The 20,617-nt window shown below is 39.0% G+C and overlaps 1 protein-coding gene across 8 annotated transcripts in view; it reads right to left on the bottom strand.

Moving 5' to 3' along the window:
• The window catches only part of LOC126299183 (spectrin beta chain, non-erythrocytic 1), a 440,083-nt gene that overhangs the window by 52,166 nt on the left and 367,300 nt on the right, over positions 1-20,617 (bottom strand). For 4 of the 8 annotated variants that reach the window (XM_049990953.1, XM_049990949.1, XM_049990952.1 and 1 more), the window contains 10 exons: positions 19,412-19,786; positions 19,071-19,253; positions 18,611-18,801; positions 18,178-18,346; positions 12,344-12,463; positions 12,018-12,200; positions 7,641-7,763; positions 6,599-6,696; positions 2,119-2,202; positions 1,674-1,762 (listed from right to left, as the gene is read on the bottom strand). In XM_049990953.1, the coding sequence (XP_049846910.1) occupies positions 1,674-1,762; positions 2,119-2,202; positions 6,599-6,696; positions 7,641-7,763; positions 12,018-12,200; positions 12,344-12,463; positions 18,178-18,346; positions 18,611-18,801; positions 19,071-19,253; positions 19,412-19,786 (1,615 nt within the window). The remainder of the gene's footprint in view (positions 1-1,673; positions 1,763-2,118; positions 2,203-6,598; positions 6,697-7,640; positions 7,764-12,017; positions 12,201-12,343; positions 12,464-18,177; positions 18,347-18,610; positions 18,802-19,070; positions 19,254-19,411; positions 19,787-20,617) is intronic. The other 4 variants (XM_049990951.1, XM_049990955.1, XM_049990954.1 and 1 more) reach the window with 1 other exon arrangement.

The following is a 20,617-nucleotide window of genomic DNA, read 5'->3' as shown; positions in this document are numbered from 1 at the left end:
ATTGGTCCAAGGTTTCTTTAACAAATTCCAGTTATTACATTTAATTATATGCTTAGGGAAACTGCTTTTAAAAATGGATACAAACTCTTTAAGAAATATGTTCCTCGTAAACTTCACACCAGCCAAATTTTTGTAAACTTCTCTGTTCTCTAAGAGTGTTTTTGAATTGTACATGGAACTAAATTATATAATGTGACTTAACTGTGCATCATGATCTGACAATCTATTTACCACTGGATATTCATGTGTCTGTAACTTCTTGCTGTTGAATGAACACATTATCTGTAATGGTACTACTATCTTGATAAACCTGTGTAGGGAAACTTATTACTGACACCAGATTATAAGTGGCTCAAAGTGCTTCTAGATCACTTTTCCTGTGAGATTCCTTCAAGAAATTTACATTAAAATCATGACAAATTAATAGTCATTCCTTTTGTGTAACTAAGAGCACAATAAACCATCAAAAATTTTTGTGAGAATTTCCTAGTTACCCATTGGAGACCTGTATACTGTAACAATCAGAAGAATTTGCTTTTCCTAATATTAACTCGCAGACCTGTACTTTCACATCGTTACCTGTACATAATTTACTTATTTCTACATTTTTGTATTTATATATTTTTTTATGTGAAAACTCTTCCTTTATCCATACTGGATCAGCATTAATATGCAGCTATCTTATAACCACTTAAAGTAATATTTTCTATCCCCGTGGTTATACAGTGTTCACTCTGACAACTCTTTTGCTTTATTTTTTTACCCCTACCACACCCGCCTGTCACTATTCTGATGAAACAAGTTGATTTCACTTTTCTCTCTATTATAATAAGATGAGCAGTAAATCTCTGTCAGTATAATTTGCTTCAATTAATACTGTCTATCTGAATTCTGAAATTGACCTGAAGTCAGTGCCACTCCTGAGCCCAGCGACCACAGCAATTTCTATGTGTGTGCTGCAGCCCCCCCCCCCCCCCCTCCCTTACCCTTACCCTTATATCTTCTGCTACTATATATGCTAACTTGTCTTTACCCCTCCTATTCAGGTGTAGGCCATGTGAAGTGTACCCCATCTTCCTATAGCAACTATCTGAACAGCAGCAATATGTGATTTTGCTCCCACATGAAAGTGCCCCCTCAGCTCCAGACAGGTGGTTTTAGGTTTGCAAACCATGCAATAACAATTAAAACAATACATATGAAAGTTGTTTGCTGTTTATTTATGTCCATTTTTATTTTCTATTCTCTGACATTTTGGCTGTGTAGCCATTTTCTAGCAACTACAGTACTAGCAAAAACACAGAGGTTTTGTCATACATATAATTTCATGGTCAGTGCATGGTTGGCTGGGCATGAGAGATATAGCCATGATATCTAGTTCTGTACAAATAGCAGCACCCAGTCAAGCCATTTATTAGTGTGTGGGGGCAAAGAACTATGTGTAGAGACACTCAGCGGCAAATTATGTGACTGTAATCCTAAATGTGTGTGTTTAATGCGTTTAACACTGCATTTTCTTTAAAACAGCTACACTGCTGAAATGCTGTAGTATACAAAATAAAAATAAAATGAATATAAAGAACAGCCACTGTGGGAAATGAATTTCTTTCAAGAAGTTTATCACGACTGTATAACATGCTGCAGCAAAAATATTGTTTACATGTACTATATACCTCGTCTCTGCTGATCTACAAGGATTTGAGGAGTACCCGTCTTTGGTAAACCAGTTGTTTCTGGTGGCTGTAGAGTGATCATGTGTGGGCTGTGAAAAAAAAGAGATTTTACTCAAAACTTTAAATACTACCGTGATAACAAACTAAAGCAAAAAAAAGTATATGTAATGCTAAACCATCAGGATCCTTCAGTAATAATTATCATCTGAAACAGCTTTTATGTGTTACCATCTCCCCCCTCCCCACCACAAATTAGACATTTTATTTACAACTACGGAGTGTTAACATTACAAACAACAGTTCACTTATTATACTTTTCAGTTACAGTCCAAGCAAATATCATTATTAGTCACATGTTAACATAGTTTGCATAAATTGTTAACACGATAAGTAATTATTTCTTTACATCACATCAAATAGTTTTCCATATATTCTTGTTATTTACCTGTATCGATCAGCAGACTTTCCAGGCTGGTAAGATCCCACACCCGTCCTATACCTGGATGAGGAACCATATAATGGGAAGCCACTACAGGATTCAAGCAACAACATGCATTGTTAATCACACTTTACCCAGCAAGTTAAAACTAATGTTTTAGAGGTAGATTTTGGTACAGAGCAGGGTGAAAAAAATTCAACAAAAATGCAGCATAGTTATGCAGAATAAGCTAATTTAACAGAAATTTGTAAAATGTCTTCAGAGATAGGAAGCATGCACAAAGCAGAGTAATGAGGTACAGATAACACACTGTATATCATAAATTAAGGAACAAAAAGCTAGGGCAAATGAAGGAGATTTGGCAAAATGTAATTTATGCACATTCCAATATAAAATAATGAATGACTGTGGTTAGGCAATTGCAACTATGTTGTCTCACTTTATATTTAGCACAGTGGTGCATAATTTTACTAGTTCCATATACCTGGAAGCTCTTCTCCGTGATGGGATCTATGGAAAACAATGTGAATGAATGAATGAATGCATTGATGGATCAATGACAGATGTGTAAAGATGGCTTTTTGTGATTATTGGTCTGATCAATTGCACTGGTATGTACTTTGGAGACTAGAGACCAAATAATGGTAATCAGACATTATAACATGGTCTTTAAACTTTGGTCACTGATGACTGATACAGTTTCTGTGATTGTTAAGGCATTTCAAGTCAAACAGAACCCGAATAAACACTGATCTTACATAACTTGAACAACATAAGAGAAAGTCCTGGTAGAATGTAAATAATTTAGGAGTGAAGGTAAAATCTTACCAAATATTAGTGGCACTGAGTCATCAATAGGCACATAAAAAAGACAAGACTTTTCTAGCTTTCAGAAGTATCCTCTTTAGTGTGAGATATTTTGTCAGCTGGAGTGAATGAGAGGAGAAATGAGGAACAGAGTGGGAGGGTTGGGGAAGAGTGGCTGATAAGTAGGAGGAAGGCAGCAGATTCATGTGTTAGGAATGCAAGAGGAAGAAGCAGCCCCTACACAGGAGAGGAATGTGACCCAGGCACCAGTGAGCTCATGAAGTGCATAATAATGTGGAAGAGTTGACTGGGAGAGAATGACAGGACAGAGGAGGGTGACGCTGTGGGGAAGAGGGTATGGTTGCTGGATGAGTGAGATCAGGGTCCTGTGGCAGGGTGGAGGTTCTCATGTCGTATTCGTATCCTGTGGATCTGCTACTTCCCCCTCCCATATTCCTATCGCTTACACCTGCTGTCTCTCCCTCACACATTCCTATCCTGTGCACCTCCTGGCTACCACTCAGTCCTGAGACCCCACCACTCTGCCCCAAAACCTGTTTCCCACTCCCCATCTCTTTTGTCCCCTTGCCATGTATCCTCTTCCACAAATGTTGTAGATACTAACTGAGAATGTTGACACAATTGTCTCTGGAGGCTTCACTGTATCCTTTTATTCACACAACTCCAGCAAATGATATGGAACACTATTTTCTTTTTATGTAGTTCCAACATTTTGTTGGGGAAGGCCCAGCAACAGTTTCATCTGTTGCATATACCATGCACGTGATAAGATCACTCCACATCTGTTGTATGATTATGTGCTGCATGGATGTTACCCCAGTTTCTCAGGGGAATTTTGTTTTGATAAGCATTTTTAATACAGGTCTGGTTTGAAAATGAAAGGCTATGTTAAAAACTCATCACCAATATAAATTACACTCAACTGTGGTAGAAATTTAAGAAACCATTTTTTTTCCTTTCTTATGAACACATTAATTTCCATTTGTTCCTTTAATTTTGATGGTGTGGTGCTTGTGATTTATATGTACAATTAAAGCAAAAAGTAACAAATCAAAAACCCAATACAAGCAAAATTATGAGAAACGGAACTTTAGAAATGCTACTGACACAGCATAAAAGCAAATAACAGTATAATTTTGCTTAGTTTTTATAGTGCAGCTAAATATTTAAGAGAACAAGCAGTTTTAGGTAGCAGCATTATTATTATTCAATGAAAATAGTGTATCATAAAAGTGTTTTGTGGAACATAGAAAACTGTGTGGCTTAAATTTCTTTTGGAGTAATACTATTGATAATATGTGCAGCAGAAAACTACATAGTAAGGAAAAGTGGCAGCCTGCACACTGTAGTTATCAATAAATATTCATCAATTTCATTGACAATGATTTACTAACGAGTTTTGTAAAGTAGATATACAAAGTAATACTGTTGTTGTCACTGTCATTATCTTCGGTCTGAAGACTGATTTATGCAGCTCCCCATGCTAGTCTATCCTGTCAATGTCTCCTCATCTTTGCATAATTACTGCAGTCTATATCCACTTGAACCTGCTAAACATATTCAAGCTTTGGTGACCATCTACAGTTTTAGCCCCCACCCCCACATTTATTTTCATTACCAAACTGACCATTCTTTGATGCCTCAAGATATGCCCTACCTATCAATCCCTTGCGTCCTAAATTTCTCTTGTACCCAGTTTGATTTAGTGTTTTTTTTTTAACACTCTTCCACAGCACCACATTTCAAAAGTTTCTATTCTCTTCATGGTTGGAAAGTTTATAGTCCATGTTTCACTTCCATACAAGGCTACACTCCAGACAAAAACCCTCAGAAAAAACTTCATATCTGATGTTAACAAAAATCTCTCTTTTTCTGAGGCGTGGACTTGTCTGTGTTAACAGTTTGACACTGCCAGCTGTGCACTGGTCTGGCAGCACCCATATTATCTTGCAGGTTTCCATTGCTGTGAAACAACCAACATCTCAGTCTACAGTGGGTATATAAACACTGACACTGCCAGACAATGGCAAAATTTATTGTTTTCGGTTGAGTCCCACTACAATCTCTTCCACATGAATATCAGATGTGTGTTGCATTTTGCTCAGATTACAGCATTCTGGCAGTCTGTGTAGCTGAATAATATAATGGACAAAGGACAGGCATGACAGTACAGGGTGCCACTGGATACAACAAGCGTTCGTGATTTGTACTGATAGAGGACACACTAAACAACAATAGCTTTCCAGGCAACTAGCCATGCCATATTTTAGCAGGACCTACAAACTGCTTTGAAATAGATTCTCTGTGAATATATCCAGTCCCTCTTTCATCCCTTGGCAGGATGTGAGGACATTTAAAGGTTTTGATTGGAACATGTCTGGGTTTCACGTCATACTGAATTCTCAGAGTCACATATCACGTGTAGTCTATAGTCTACGGTCATGCAGCTAATCTGTGGAACTAATTTCACTTCATCATACATATACACTTCATATTGCAATTTTAAAATATTAGGGTGTGAGTAGTAAATCCAGCAGTAATATAAATATACACCTCCACAATTTGCATAAGCAAATACCACACAGGTGAAAAATTATCAGTGAGTGTAGAAGTTCTGGATTCTGGATCCATTGTTAGCATATTATGACTGTTGTGGACAAGTGACCTATTATGGAGGAATGGAAGCCAAAGCACAAATTGAATGTAAAATAGCAAACACAATAAAACCATTCCAGCGCATAACAAATACACTCACCATGTGTCAAATAAATATTAATTGTTAGATGCTATAACGGTATATTTGACAATTTTGATGGCATTATCAGGAAGTTAGAAAAATGACTGCAACCAGGATGAAATAAGAGAATTGAAAAGGTAGTTCAATTACATCCAGATATCATTTACGAGGACTCACTGAAAAGTAATGCCTCTATTTTTTTGTGTGAAAACTCTTGAAGCTTTTTAAATAGAACAAATGTTATTAACATTATACATCTTCATTCTTCATGTGTACATATTTATTTCTCAACATAGTCATCCCGGTGACAAACACACACATTTCTCCCAACCAGAGACCAGTTTCTTGATGCCATCACTGTAGATTGTTTGACTTTGTTGATAAAGAGACAACCTCGCCTCATTTTGCATTGCTTCTACATCTACATCGACATCTATATCTTCATCACCATCAAGTTTTGGAAACAGACGAAAATCAGATAGGACCTGGTCGGGACTGTTTGGAGGATAATCGATGACAGTGAACCCAAGGCATCGGATTGTTGCAGATGTCACGGTGCTCTTGTGTGATCCGGCATGGTCATGCTGGCAGAGAGGGTGCCCCATGTGTGGACACACTATTGAAATTTGAAACACTGTTACAGTATGCTGTCTTTCACACATCGACATAGTTATGTTACACACCACCATGTTACATGCTACAATTTGGAGCCCTTTTAGGGGCAGAAGGCTGCTAATATGTAGACACGAAGAATGAAGATTTACAATGTTAATAACATTTGTTACATTTAAAAAGCTGTAAGAGTCTTCACATAAAAAGTTCAGAGAGATTACTTCCCAGCAAGCCCCCGTATTATACAGAAAGAGACCTATCTATAAACTGAAAATTGTATTATTTCTATAGGTCTTTAAAAGAATTTACCTTGATGTGTGATCCATCTGGTTGGATATTCCACTCATTTCATCCCTCAAAGGTCTTAACTCCTGAGTACGTCTCCTCTCATCTTCCTTTCGCCTTTCCTAAAAATATTAAAATATACAAACATGACTTTCCTTGAAATTGCACTTTATAAAGCATACAGGATTGCAGCAAAAAATGGCTTTAAAAGAATCTTGTACCATCTAATACTACAATCAGAGTCAAAATAAAACATTTAATATAAACGGTATTAAACATTTTTCTCGAAATATTAAGTCTCAGGTAGAAAGCCAAATACCTGACAGAACTTCACACTAAACAAATAACTCACAATGAGACACACTAATTTTTCCATTCAGTCGAACAAAAGAAATGGGATCCAGAAGGATAGCAATATGCGATGGAAGGAGGAAGTCCATTAAAGAAACTTGGAACAAAGCCAAAGTTGATACAGTTGTGGCTTCTATAGAAACTAGATTACACCATATATTGCTGCCTTAACTTTATCAGTCAGTGTGAATATCTAGAACATTACTTTTGCCTTTTTGCAAACCATTGTCACAGACAGGTGATACAATGTGGAAAGGGGGCTATTACAGCATATTATCTTGCAGAAAGTGTTGAGCCAGGTACTGATCACTGTTCCAGAGCAAGAAAAACTCTTTCAGATTCACATTTCATTTTAAAAGAACCTAACTGCCATGTCTTTTAGAGATGTTTTACTGAAATAAAGATCTATCATTGCCCTATGGCTTTAGGAAAAAAAAAAAAAATCAAATTGAGAAGTCAGACTACATGACCGGACAGATATTAATAACCAGCTGTGGCTGTTTACTTAAGAATTTGCAATAACATGTGTTGGTATCTTTCATTACATGACAGTGCATTTGTTAATAGGTAATCAGAAGCATAGTGTCTTCCATCAAAGGAGTATGTTGATCCCTTACAATGTAAGTCACCTGAAACTGTGTAAGGTGTCTCAAGGGCAAAGATTCACAAGCGCCAAAGTAAGGCAGCACATTCTTTTCTAGCTTGTGGAACTTACATCAGTGATACGTTGAACCTCTCTCCTCTTACGAGCCTCCAGCCGTTCTCTTTCAATGCGTTCCCTCTCAGCCATGCGAGCAGCTTGTTCTTTCTCTTGTTGCTTTTGGAATTCTTCTTCCAGCTGTAAAGGAAATTATTAGTCGAATCACATGGAAAGAAATATCTGTAGCATGAAAGAATAAAGAAATATACTGGCAAAAATAAATAAATAAATAAATAAATTTTTTACTTGTTACATTGTCGCTAATGCTGAATGTACTATGAACCATTGGGCATATCACACAAGTTAGAGACATTTACATTTCAACAATTGGAACACAATATAACACTGTTTTGGATAACACTTTTTTTGTTAACAACCAAAAATATGAGAGTCTAGAATTTTGTGAAATAATATTTAACATCAAACAGACTCAGCAAGTGCTGAGCTTGTTACTATATGAGACAACACTTGTTGGTGTAGACAGAGTGCACACGTATGTTCTGGCTGTGATAGCTACATGAAAACAGCTAAGAAAATTGATCTCCTTCATGGGGTTAACTGATCTCATACGTGCTGGCAGGAGAGGTAAATATAAAAAGTTATTTGCTCTATGCAGAAATATGAGGTGATATGGAACACGGTAATACTGTTAGGGGCTGATAACATAGATATCTTTATCTGCATATACATCAAAATATACAGTTTCACTGCCAGAAGATATAAAACACAGATCTTGTGTTGGACCGAAATTTGTCTCTCCTTTGGGAGTATGCACTACATGATCATCCATAACAGGTAAACAATGGTTAATGAACAATGATTTGAACCTGGATTCATGTTTTTTCAGGCAGTTTTCTTTCAATAGACTGTCTGAGAAATTTGTGTGCTCGCCACTGGAAGAGATTCTCCCATAGGGAATGTGGAAACAGTACCCCTGGAATGGAAGAGAAGAAATGAGTATGTAATGGAGAAATATCTGTGATAAGGAAAGTCTGAGTTAGAATTAAAGACATCTACATCTACACTCTGCAAACCACAATGAGGTCCATGGCAGATGGTATGTCCCACTGTAACAGTTATTAGGGTTTCTTCCCATTTCATTCACATATGTAGCATGTGAAGAATGATTGATTGAATGCCTCTGTGTGTGCAGTAATTATTCTAATCTCATCCTCATGATACCCATGTGAGCAATATGTAGGAAATTGTAGTATATCCCTAGAATGATCATTTAAAGCCAGTTCTTCAAGCTTTGTTAATATACTTTCTCATGATAGTTTACATCTATCTTCAAGAGTCTGCCAGTTCAGTTTCTTCAGTATCTCTGCAACACACTCCCATGGAGCAAACAAACCTGTAACCATTTGTGATGCCCTTCTCTGTATACGTTCAACATGTTGTTAGTTCTATTTGGTATGGGTTCGATACACTTGACAATATTCTAGAACCAGTTGCACAAGTGGTTTGTAAGCAATCCCCTTTGCAGACTGATTGCACCTCCCCAGTAGTCTACCAATAAACCAGTCTACCACCTGCTTTAATCACAAGTGAGTCCATGTGATCATTCCATTTCATATCCCTACAAAGTGTTACGCTTAGGTATTTGTATGAGTTGGCCAATTCCAACAGCCACTCATTGATATCATAGTCATAGGACACTACATTTCTTGGTTTTCTGGAATGCACAATTTTACATTTCTGCAGATTCCCAATCTTTGCACCACTTTGAAATCTTATCAAGATCTCACTGAATATTTATGCAGCTGGTTTCAGATAGTACTTCATTATAGATAACTGCATTATTTGAAAAGGCCTGATGTTACTATTATTACTATTAATATTGTCCGCAAGGTCATTAATATACAACACACTTCACTAGGGCATACCTGAAGTTAGTTTTACATATGACAATGACTCTCCTTCCAAGACAACATACTGTGTCCTCCCTACTAGAAGGTCCTCAACCCTTTCACATGTTTCGCTTGATAGCCCACATAACTAGACTTTTGACAATAGGCGTAGGTGTGGTACTGAGTCAAATGCTTTTTGGAAATCAAGAAATAGTGCATCTACCCGACAGCCTTGACCCAAAGCCATCAGTACGTCATATGAGAAAAGTGCGAGTTCGGTTTCACATGATCAATGTTTTCAGAATCCATGCTAGTTGGCATTGAAAAGGTCATTCTGTTCAAGATACTTCACTGTATTTGAACTCAGAATATGTTCTTAGATTCTATAACAAATCGATATCAAGGACAGTGGACAGTAATTTTGTGGATCACTTCCACTACCCTTCTTGTAGACTGATGTGACCTACACTTTCTTCCAAGAACTTTTTTGTTCAAGTGATCTATGATCGACTATGTTTAGAAGTGGCACTAACTCAACGGCAAATTCAGTATAGAATTGACAGGGATTCCATCGGCCCCTGGAGCTTTGTTCAATTTCAATGACTTCAGCTGTTACTTAGTACCATTGACATAAATACTTACCTCATTCACCTTTTCAGTGGTATGAGGGTTAAACTGGGGCATTTCTCCTGAGGTTTCCTTTGTAAAGGAACATTTGAAGATGGAGTTAAGCATTTCAGATTTTGCTTTGCTACCATCAACTTCAGTTCCTGTCTCATTTGCTAGGGACCTGACACTAAAATTGGTGCTACTAACTGCCTTTACATATGACCAGAATTTCTTTGGCTTTTGTGAAATATCATTTGACAATATTCTGTTATGGTAGTCGCTGAAGGCATCATGCACTCCTCTCTTGACAGCCAAACACGTTTCATTCAGCATCTATAGCCCTACACCTTGTTTTACACCTGTTGTGCAGTAATCTCTGTTTCCTTAGAAGTTTTTTCACAGTGACTGTATACAATGGAGGTTCCCTCCCATTATGAACTGCCCTACTGGGTACATATCAAACCAGTGCAATGTTAACTTTGTTTTCAACTTGAGCCATAGTTTCTCTACATGCACCTGCCCTGTGCTGAAAGTTTCAAGTTCCTCATGGAGATACAACACTACTGATTTTTTTTATCTAGTTTACTGTGTGACACTCACTCTCACTCTCTCTCTCTCTCTCTCTCTCTCTCTCTCTCACACACACACACACACACACACACACACCACACACACTTGTATTTTCGTAACCACTGTTGGCACAAGTGTATCATGGACACTAACACCAGTTCCAATGTGGACACTGTCAAAGAGCTCAGGTCTATTTGTTGCCATTAGATCCAATACATTTCCATTATGAGTGGGGTTCTTAACTATCTGTTCTAGATAGTTTCCAGAGAGGCATTTAGTAATGTTTAATAGGACATCCTACCATGCATGCTGAGACAGCCTAATAGTTAAGAAAATAGCTCAAGACAAGCACGAAATACATGTCCGAGTGCCAGTAAGCCACACACCACTTTTTATAGTGTCACTTTCGATGGGAGAATGGCTGAAAGATATGTAGTTTAGTCTTTTTTTTTGTGAGTTGTGATTTAGTTTTCAAGATACACTGTTGATAATTTGAAACAACTGATCTGACAAACTTACAGCCATCACTCAGTGAAACAGCCCATTATCCTATGACTGTACAATTGCGTACTTAACTGCTCTGTGGGACAGTTAAAGAATCAATCAATTTACCATATGTAATATGAAACTTTAACATGATTTCTTGCATAAATGCTTATTAGATAACAAACTTTTTCTACAATTCGTCTTCTGCACTCAAGTCATCAACAAATCAACTGATACACTGTGCAAATGTGTATCAACATTGTACCCACTTGGTAACAAAGAACTGTGACAGTACTTCGTTATGAAATATCCAGGGTGAGTAACTGAAGCATGTTTGGCACATAATTATGGAGACACACAGAGATGTGTTTCAGGTCTACCAATCATGTTGTAAGTAACACAGATGGAAACTGATGGTACTTTATGACTCAGCAGATTTTTTTTGATTATGAGTGTAGGGGCTTGAGTTGGTCAAGTGGCAAGACTTACAGACTTGTACTAACTTTGTACTAACAAGTGACAAGATCAAGCACATAAAATTTACAGGATGTCAATGTTGTGGCAAAAACAAACTTGAAAATGATGGTGGTGGATATAACCCTTGGAATAACTGAAATATAGCTCTAGATATTGCTGTTTCCTTCTAAAAGTGAGATGAGAAGATAGAAAGTTTTGAAAGTGACAAAACTTACTTTTTTGCCACATGTCTCACAACAATCCACTGGTGATAATTACAGCAGTTACCAGTTCCCAGTTCCTGCCCTCAGCTAAGACTAAAAAAGGTAAACTTTCATGCATCAGCCACATCAAAATTGAAACTAATGTCTGATGTGACAAATGCAGTTTTCTCAACTTGGAGCTTCACCAGATCACTCACCAGTGTTCTGCGGTGGAGTGCATTGAATTTGTCTTCTTGAGCTTCAATTGTCTTCTCAAAATCATCATGTTTTCGAATTAGATCTTCTACTTGAGCAATAGTATCACCAAGCTTCCCATCAAGCAAAATTGGTTCACGGGATACTATCCATGATTCCAGTTGATCAGCTTCTCTTTTGAATTGCTAATTGAATGGTGAAAAAGTAACTGATTAAATACTTGCATTATTAGAATTAATTGTTTTTATGAAGCAGCTGGGATACTTTCACAAATGTTTATGACATGAGGAGATTTTGAAAGTGTAAACTTATAGTCTGATGTACTTACTTGCGTATCAAGATTAAGTCTGTAAAGATTGTGTCGTTCCCTCCAGGTTTCGTGCAATAACCTTTCTCGCTGTTTCAGAACATTTATTTTTTCTTCAATTTCATTGGCCAAGAAATGTCCCTGAAAAAGTTTCCAACAGATTAATGAAGTACAAAAGAATCAGAGATTACTTATAGTCAAAAGAGGTAGTTTCTTCACACCTCCACATATAACAGTGTAGTCAGTTTGTGTCCAAACATAGGAAAAGTGCAAGGCTATCAAGTGTAGTAAGAAGAATGGATCAGGACAACAGCAGATGCTGCAGAGATGATTGGAGTGGCACACAAATGAAGGAAACTTGGTAAAAATTCAGATGCTACAGAAATGGCATAATGAACTTGAACATCTGTGATGCCAGATACAAAAAGTAGGAGAATGATGTAGATAGGTGGTGCCTACATGGCTAAGCAATTACCTTATTCTTAAAATTATATCAAACAGGTACATTCATCTCATCTCCCTTTTATACGCATGCAACACACATCAGGAGTCTTAGCCAAACTTAAGAAAGGTTACTATACCATCATCAGGCACAATAACCCTGGACAACTCCAACAATGGAGCTTCTGTTGACGTTTTGTATCTTTATAGTAACCTCGTTTCAGCATTTTTTTGGGCACCAAATTAGGTTAGTATTATTAGACCATTTTGTATAAATGTGCGAGACCTCATGCTGAAGTGTCATCATCAACAGCATAACATCCATGATAAGGAGGCCAACCTGGGACATACTGTGTTCATTGTGATAAAATTCTTCTGTGTATTGGTCGCGTCATTGCTAGAAACTAACAACAATAATAAAATAAAACCGACATTTTGCCGAATTGCAATGGCCTTCTTCAGGGAACAACTGGTTTTGCATGGAGATAGGTGCTTCTTTTTATTACAAACTATCAATGTCTGCGTCACTGTTGTAAAACTTTTAATTGGCCCTTGTAACATCATAGATTAAGGGTCGACCTACGACAGCAATCGCACAACTTGTGTATGGGCCGCTAGACGCCGCCACAAGCACTAAGAGTGCATTGCGATCACAGGCGCGCATGTTGCAAATGGGCCACGAGGTGCCGCCATGAGCGCAACCTTATATAAGTGCCGACGGAGTTTGGCCAGCTCTCATTTTGTTGACATCTCATTTTTGCCTACTCTCTTATTTGCTTAGTTGCTTAGCTCTTATTCGTTTATGGCTCATGTTATTGTGCTCTCTTTCAGCCATTCGGATTGTTTTGATTTATTCCCGATTGAGAAGTGCTCATTTTGGCATTTCACTTTTGCATATTTCTCATTTTGCTAATAATATGCTCCTTAGCTTTTTACAGTTGAATTGATGAACATAGTCTCGCGTACTGCTTGTTCATTTCAGCGTGTTAATATTTTGCGATGTTATTTAAATACTGTAATAATTATTGGAAGCATTTCTTCCCTTAAACTTGTGTAAAGTATTCTCGATGTACGATTTGTTCTGTGACACAGGTGTAAGGTTTTGAATATAAATTATATACGAAACTGTGCTTTAAAAGGAATTTATTTTTTCAGTTTGTACTACATCAGATGACAATTTTGTGATTTGAGGGAGAAATTTGAGGGAAAAACCCATGGAAATAGTCTTAAGTGATCCTCTTTAAAAATAAAAATTTGTGAGACACTGGAAGACGTGACACTGTACGCACTAAAAATTCATATATATGTAAAATTATACGACACACCCTCTAATATGATTGGCTAGACATGACGTAAGGGAAGATGGAAGGGAAGAGGCTATTTGTGGGTGTCCGCCAATCAGCGTTCGGCTTCTGGTCGACAAGTTTTCCTCCTGGTGTGCGTGGAAGTGGACTGACAGTTGCTCTACAGTTGTTTGTGCAGATACATCCACGTCCCGTGTAGCTTCTACCCCACGACCGATCGCAGCCCGTTGGGCTGGGATGACCGGCAGCCAGGATGCCGGGAGTTTGTAGCCATTTTCTCTGTTGATGATGTCAGGCTGCTTAATAATTTTGATCGCCTCCCGTATTTTGCATTCTCGCATCCACGATTCTTTCACCAATACTCGGGCTTCCTGGAACCTGATAGGTTGTCCACAGTCACGGTGGTGTTCCGCTATCGCCGATTTGTTATGCTGTTGTAATTGTACATAGGGTTCATGTTCTGCTACTCATAAGCTGACAGGTCTCCCTGTTTCTCCTATGTAGGCAGCTCCGCACTCACATCGTAGTTCATAAACACCTGCAGTGTTAAGATTGTTGACTACATCCTAGGGGGAACCTATCATTCCATGGATCCTGTGACTGCTTCAAAAAATCGGTTTGAAACCTCATTGGCAGAGGACGTTGCCTAGCCGTTCACTGATGCCTTTTACATATGGTAAGTGTACCAGTGGAAGCTTCTCTTCTTTGCCTTCTTCTCGTGTTCTGCTCCCTTTGTTTTTAGCTACCTTTCTTATGATGTCATCATAGCTGTTGGCTACAATATGTGGATGACACATGTGTTGTAGATCCTTTAATTCTTGTTTGATGTTATTTTCATCCCTTATCTGGTAGGCTCGGGCAGTTAAAGTATGCAGAACAGAATACTTTTGAGATGGGTGGTCGTGGCTCTCCGTGTGCAGGTACCAATTTGTGTGCATTGGTTTTCAGTACACTTTGTGTCCCAGTTTACCTTCGGCAGCTCTGTTTGCTTCCACATCCAGAAATGGCAAGGTATCATTGTTTTCAGTATCATGTGTGAACTTTATATTTTTTTGCAGGCTATTTAAGTGCTGGAGGAAGTTTCCAAATTCCGCTTCACCGTGAGGCCAGATAACGAATGTGTCGTCCAAATATTGTAGCCAACAACAGGAACGTAACGGAGCAGAAGCTAGGGCCGTTTGCTTAAAGGCTTCCATGAAGATGTCCTCAGCTACAGGGGAGAGCGGGGAACCCATTGCCACTCCATCTAACTGTTCGTAATATTTTCCCCGTCAGGTGAAATACATAGATGACAGGCACAAGCGCACCAGATTGCAGATATCTGGTGGGATACGATCCTGTAGAATGCGCATAGTCTCCTCAATAGGTACATTAGTGAAGAGAGACTTGATGTCAAAACTAACCATAATGTCTGAGGGCATTATTCGCTATTCCCTAATCAGTTGTATGAAGTGTGAAGAGTCTTTCACGTAGGAGTCTGTTTGTCCCACAAGACAGTGTAACTTAGATGCCAGATGTTTCGCAACATAATACGTAGGTGAATCTATTCTGTTCACTATGGGCCTCAGCGGATAACCCTCCTTATGGAGCTTAGGTACTCCGTAGATTCCAGGAGGAACAGGCACCTTGGTGATTAGTCTCTTGGCTGTGTTAGGATCAATTCTCAAGTCCTTTACGAGGGCCTTCGTATTTCTGCCTATCCTCGCCGTCGGGTCACTCCTTAGTACTCTGTAAATGGGATCGCTTAGCAGTTCGTCCATCTTCTTGTCATATTCAGAAGTGTCCATCAGGACTGCAGCGTTTCCTTTGTCCGCATGTAGGACCACAATATCCTTCTTTATGGCCAGTCTTTCTTCACATGTGATATTGGCTCTGGGTGGTTTTGCTGTTTGTAAAATTCTTACAGTTTCCTGCCTTATCTTTTCTTCTTCAACACGTGGTACTTGGTGGAGTGACGCCTCCACAGATTGAATGATCTCTTTTGTGGGAATCTTTGTGGGCGTAACTGCGAAGTTCAATCCTTTGGACAGAACTGACGTCGCTGCCTCACTGATGGTCTGTGTTGATATGTTTCCGGTGAGCTCCTCAAATTTCTTTTTCTGTCGATTGCTGACCAGGTCCTCCTCCATACAGGCCTGGTTGTGGGTTATTCGGTTGATGTTATCCCAGTCGTTCGTAGATAACGTAGTTGACAGCCATATATGCATGCTGTACAGTTAGCTGTTGTTGTAGTCTATGAAGCTCCAGAGGTGTAGTATCCTCTCCCTTAATAATGCATGGCTGGCCCAATAGTAAATGGTTCTTGCTCTTCTCATATCGATTTGTGGTCGTACCCTGATGAATTTTGGAATGAAATGGAGATCTCGGCCCTTTTAAGGCACGCCAAATCGCAGCCTCACTGATGGTCTGTGTTGATATGTTTCCGGTGAGCTCCTCAAATTTCTTTTTCTGTCGATTGCTGACCAGGTCCTCCTCCATACAGGCCTGGTTGTGGGTTATTCGGTTGATGTTATCCCAGTCGTTCGTAGATAACGTAGTTGACAGCCATAAATGCATGCTGTACAGTTAGCTGTTGTTGTAGTCTATGAAGCTCCAGAGGTGTAGTATCCTCTCCCTTAATAATGCATGGCTGGCCCAATAGTAAATGGTTCTTGCTCTTCTCATATCGATTTGTGGTCGTACCCTGATGAATTTTGGAATGAAATGGAGATCTCGGCCCTTTTAAGGCACGCCAAATCATTCAGTAGTTTCACCTTCTTCTTCCTCAGCAGCTCCTGTTTTCATATGTGTTGGTAGATTTCCTGCCCATACAGGTCACTGATATAAGAACGTAGGCTTCCGCGGCTGGTGTCATAGTGATTAAAATTCTTCTGGGTATTAAGCCACGGCATTGCTAAAAACTAACAACAATAATAATAAACTAAAACTGATGTTTCAGCCGAATTGCAATGGCCTTCCTCAGGGCACGACTGGTTTAGCATTGGGATAGGTGCTTCTATTTATCACACACTATCGATGTCTGACAAGCCAACCATATTAGAGGGCCAATTAAAAGTTTTACGACAGTGACGTCTTCGCAATATCCTTTCTTTCAGGAGTGCTAGTTCTGCAAGGTTTGCAGGAGAGCTTCTGTAAAGTTTGGAATGTAGGAGACAAGGTACTGGTGAAAGTAAAGCTGTGAGGACAGGGCGTGAATCGTGCTTGGGTAGCTCAGTTGGTAGAGCAGTTGCCCGTGAAAGGCGAAGGTCCGGAGTTCGAGTCTCAATCTGGCACACAGTTTCAATCTGCCAGGAAGTTTCAACAGACACCTTACTTGATCCAGTGGCCGTCCAAATACATTGCCAACAATTTTAATGATGTTAGCCACATCTGGGCATTGAAATGAATCAATGGTAGCAGGTGGTTCGAGTCCTGGTCTGGCACAAATTTTCACTTGTTACCATTGATTTATTTCACCACCGAAAAGCAGTAAACATAAAAAAAAATGTCCATTGACAATGTATTAAATTTTTGCTGCTTCTAAAGTAATTGGGAACGAACAATTATGTTTCCCAGGCTGGCTATACAAATCATGTTTTTCGAATTATTCGGTCTTCTTATAATTGATGTCTGCACTATATTAACAAAATTGATAATTCCAATAACAAGATCAGTACTTTGAATATCACTAGACAAATCCAACAGCTACAAACACAAAGTAGTTGTGCCCTTGAGAGTCTTGAGTTTCTTAGGTCTTTCCCTTTGAAGGGAATACGCTATTTTGAAATATAATGCCCATAAACTTCCTCTACACTCTAAGCACTCCATCTGGGTACTCCGTGTGCTGGCCGCATGATGCATGATACACACACACCCACACACGCACACACACACACACACACACACACACACACACACACACACACGCACACACACGCACACACACACACACACACACACACACACACACACACACACACACACACGCACACACACGCACGCACACGCGGCAGGGGGGAGAGGGGAAAGACGGAGGGTGGTAGGGGGGGGGGGGAGAGAGAGAGAGAGAGAGGGGGGGAGAGAGAGAGAGAGAGAGAGAGAGAGAGAGAGAGAGAGAGACAGCTGCTTTACCTTCCTTATCAGATCATCCCCTTTATCGTAGAAATTTGTGAAAGAATCAGTCCGTGCAAGTATTTCTTGATTGTACTCCTCATGCCTGTTAATGAGGGCTTCAGCACCTGCAACATCTTGAGCCAGTTCTGGAGCTGTAAGCTTAGCAATCATCTCATTAATCCATGCCCTAAAAACAAAATTAAATGCATTAACAGTGTGTTATACTCTTTTATAATTTTTAATAAAATTATTAAGTTTGTTACCTAGGACATCATGAAGTATTACACTAAACTAATCTTAATATTTATAATATTATACAATCCTAAATTTAATGAACGCTTCTGTATATACAACTGAATGTTGCCTAAAACTGCCCTGAATATAGTAAAGCTTCCCCTATACTCAGTACTATGTAAATCTAAATATTATAGAAAATCTTAAATATAGTTACATTAGATCTCGATATTCATCAAAGTAAGCCTGAAGTTCTGCTGCCTGGTGCAATTTGTCCTTCCTCTGAGCAGCCTTTTCCAGCAAGTCATTCCATGCCTCTAAGGTATCTTCATGTTTTACTTCAATGTGATCCCTGGCATCAGGGAACAAATCTGCAAGTCTGCTAGCTTCCTCACCCACCATTTCAACCTAGAAATATTAGCACAAATATGGCATACCTCAGATAGAAACAATAATAATCATCAGCAGCAGGTACTAATGATAGGCATATTGATGGACAGAAAGAAGGAGAGAGTGATGAGGAAGGGACAAAAGAGGAAGAAGGGGGGGGGGGGGGGCAAAAAGATTAAAGAATTAACGGCTAGATTGAAGACGTGAGTGAGAGAACAGAGAATGGCTGAGAGAGGAGTAAGAAAGGGGAGTAAAGAAGAGAGGGAGAGGGAGATATATATATATACCTGCTCTTTCACAGCTGCCAAATCCGTCTCAAATCCCTGATGCTTGCGAACCAGAACCTGGATGGTTTCAAGATCTTGGCCATAGCTTTCTGTTGATAAATTTGCTTCCTTTTCTTGGATCCATGCAATAGTTTCATCAGCAGTACGATCAAAAACATGTACTTGCTTTGCTCCAGCTAAGGCCTAAGAAAATAAAATTAATTTTCCATTATTTTAACGTAAACTCCAGTACTAATAGTGAACATGAGATACTGTTGTTAATTAGTCATGCAATTTTTAAAGTGACCACATTTACTGTAGTTGTCTTATTAATTTAAAGATAGTTAAATAATAGCAATTACCTCTTGACGTGCATGGGCCAGCTCCTTTAAGTCTTCCCACTGCTGCTGGGTGTCATCAAGTTTAACACGGATACGTTCTGCCTCTGCATTTTCCTCAGCGATAAGAGCTCTGCCAGTATCTAAGCAGGAAATAACACGATTTTCACTGGCAGCTAATCCAGAAAGGAAGGATTCAAAAGTCTGAATAAGTAGTTCAACGTGTTCCACATCACGACCATAATCCTCAGATGCAGCCAGAACTGTCTGGTCACCTATCCATTCTGAAACCTCATCAGCTTCACGAAGAAATCTGAAAAACTTCTGCGACTCTTGTAATCGCATCATACGCTGCTCACATAATTGTTGGAGCTCTTTGAACTGTGCTTCAATCTCAGCCTATATAAACAAGAGGAAGAAGAAGAAGAAGAAGAAAATTATTAGGGCACTCTGGTTCGGCTTTGCAGATCACACACATATATTCAGTTATATTCCAAAACATTACACTAGCAAGAGTTTCATTTGTGTCTAATTTTTATTTTTATAACATATGTAAGTAAATGTGCACATAGGGCATCACAATACAATTTCTATTGTTCTGTATCTACATTTATTGGATGCTCCTGATGGGTGCTTTTAGTCTCTGTAGTGGGTATTCACACAGTAAACATTGTGTAAAATGTGAAATCCACAACAAAATGGTCCAAATGAATCCAAACCAGCAGCATCCTGTTTTGTCTGACCAGAAAGGTTAGCATTACATCAAGCTGTGTTACTGAAGAGTTGTCCAAACGTATACACAGAGGTAAGTGCCAGAATGCTTTGCTAATATCAAAGGATGCAATATCTTAATGTGAGGGAATTCCAGTTGTAGAGAATTACTGATGTCCAGGGCATACTGTTACTTTTCAGTTCACACATACTGCTAGGACAATGATGCACTTTTTTTGAGTCGGTGCTAGAGAGTTACACACAGGCCACGGAGTGTGACTACTGCACAGGGTGTCAGGCACCTTGCCTATGTAGCTGTGAGAACTGTAATATTCCACCTACAGCATTAACTTCACAGTGAAGCACTGCATGACTGTGGATTGTCTATGACAATGGTTTGACACTGCTCTGAGATGGACTGAATGCACGCCATTGCATCAGTTTCCATTATCCAAAAACCTACACACATCTCTGACTGCAATGGACAGAAAAAGATAACTGACACACTGAGTGACAAAA

Source organism: Schistocerca gregaria, chromosome X, assembly GCF_023897955.1.
Source record: "Schistocerca gregaria isolate iqSchGreg1 chromosome X, iqSchGreg1.2, whole genome shotgun sequence".
In the NCBI taxonomy this organism is placed as follows: domain Eukaryota; kingdom Metazoa; phylum Arthropoda; class Insecta; order Orthoptera; family Acrididae; genus Schistocerca; species Schistocerca gregaria.
Note: the sequence above shows the minus strand (reverse complement) of the source record. Positions and strands in the feature narration are given on the sequence as shown.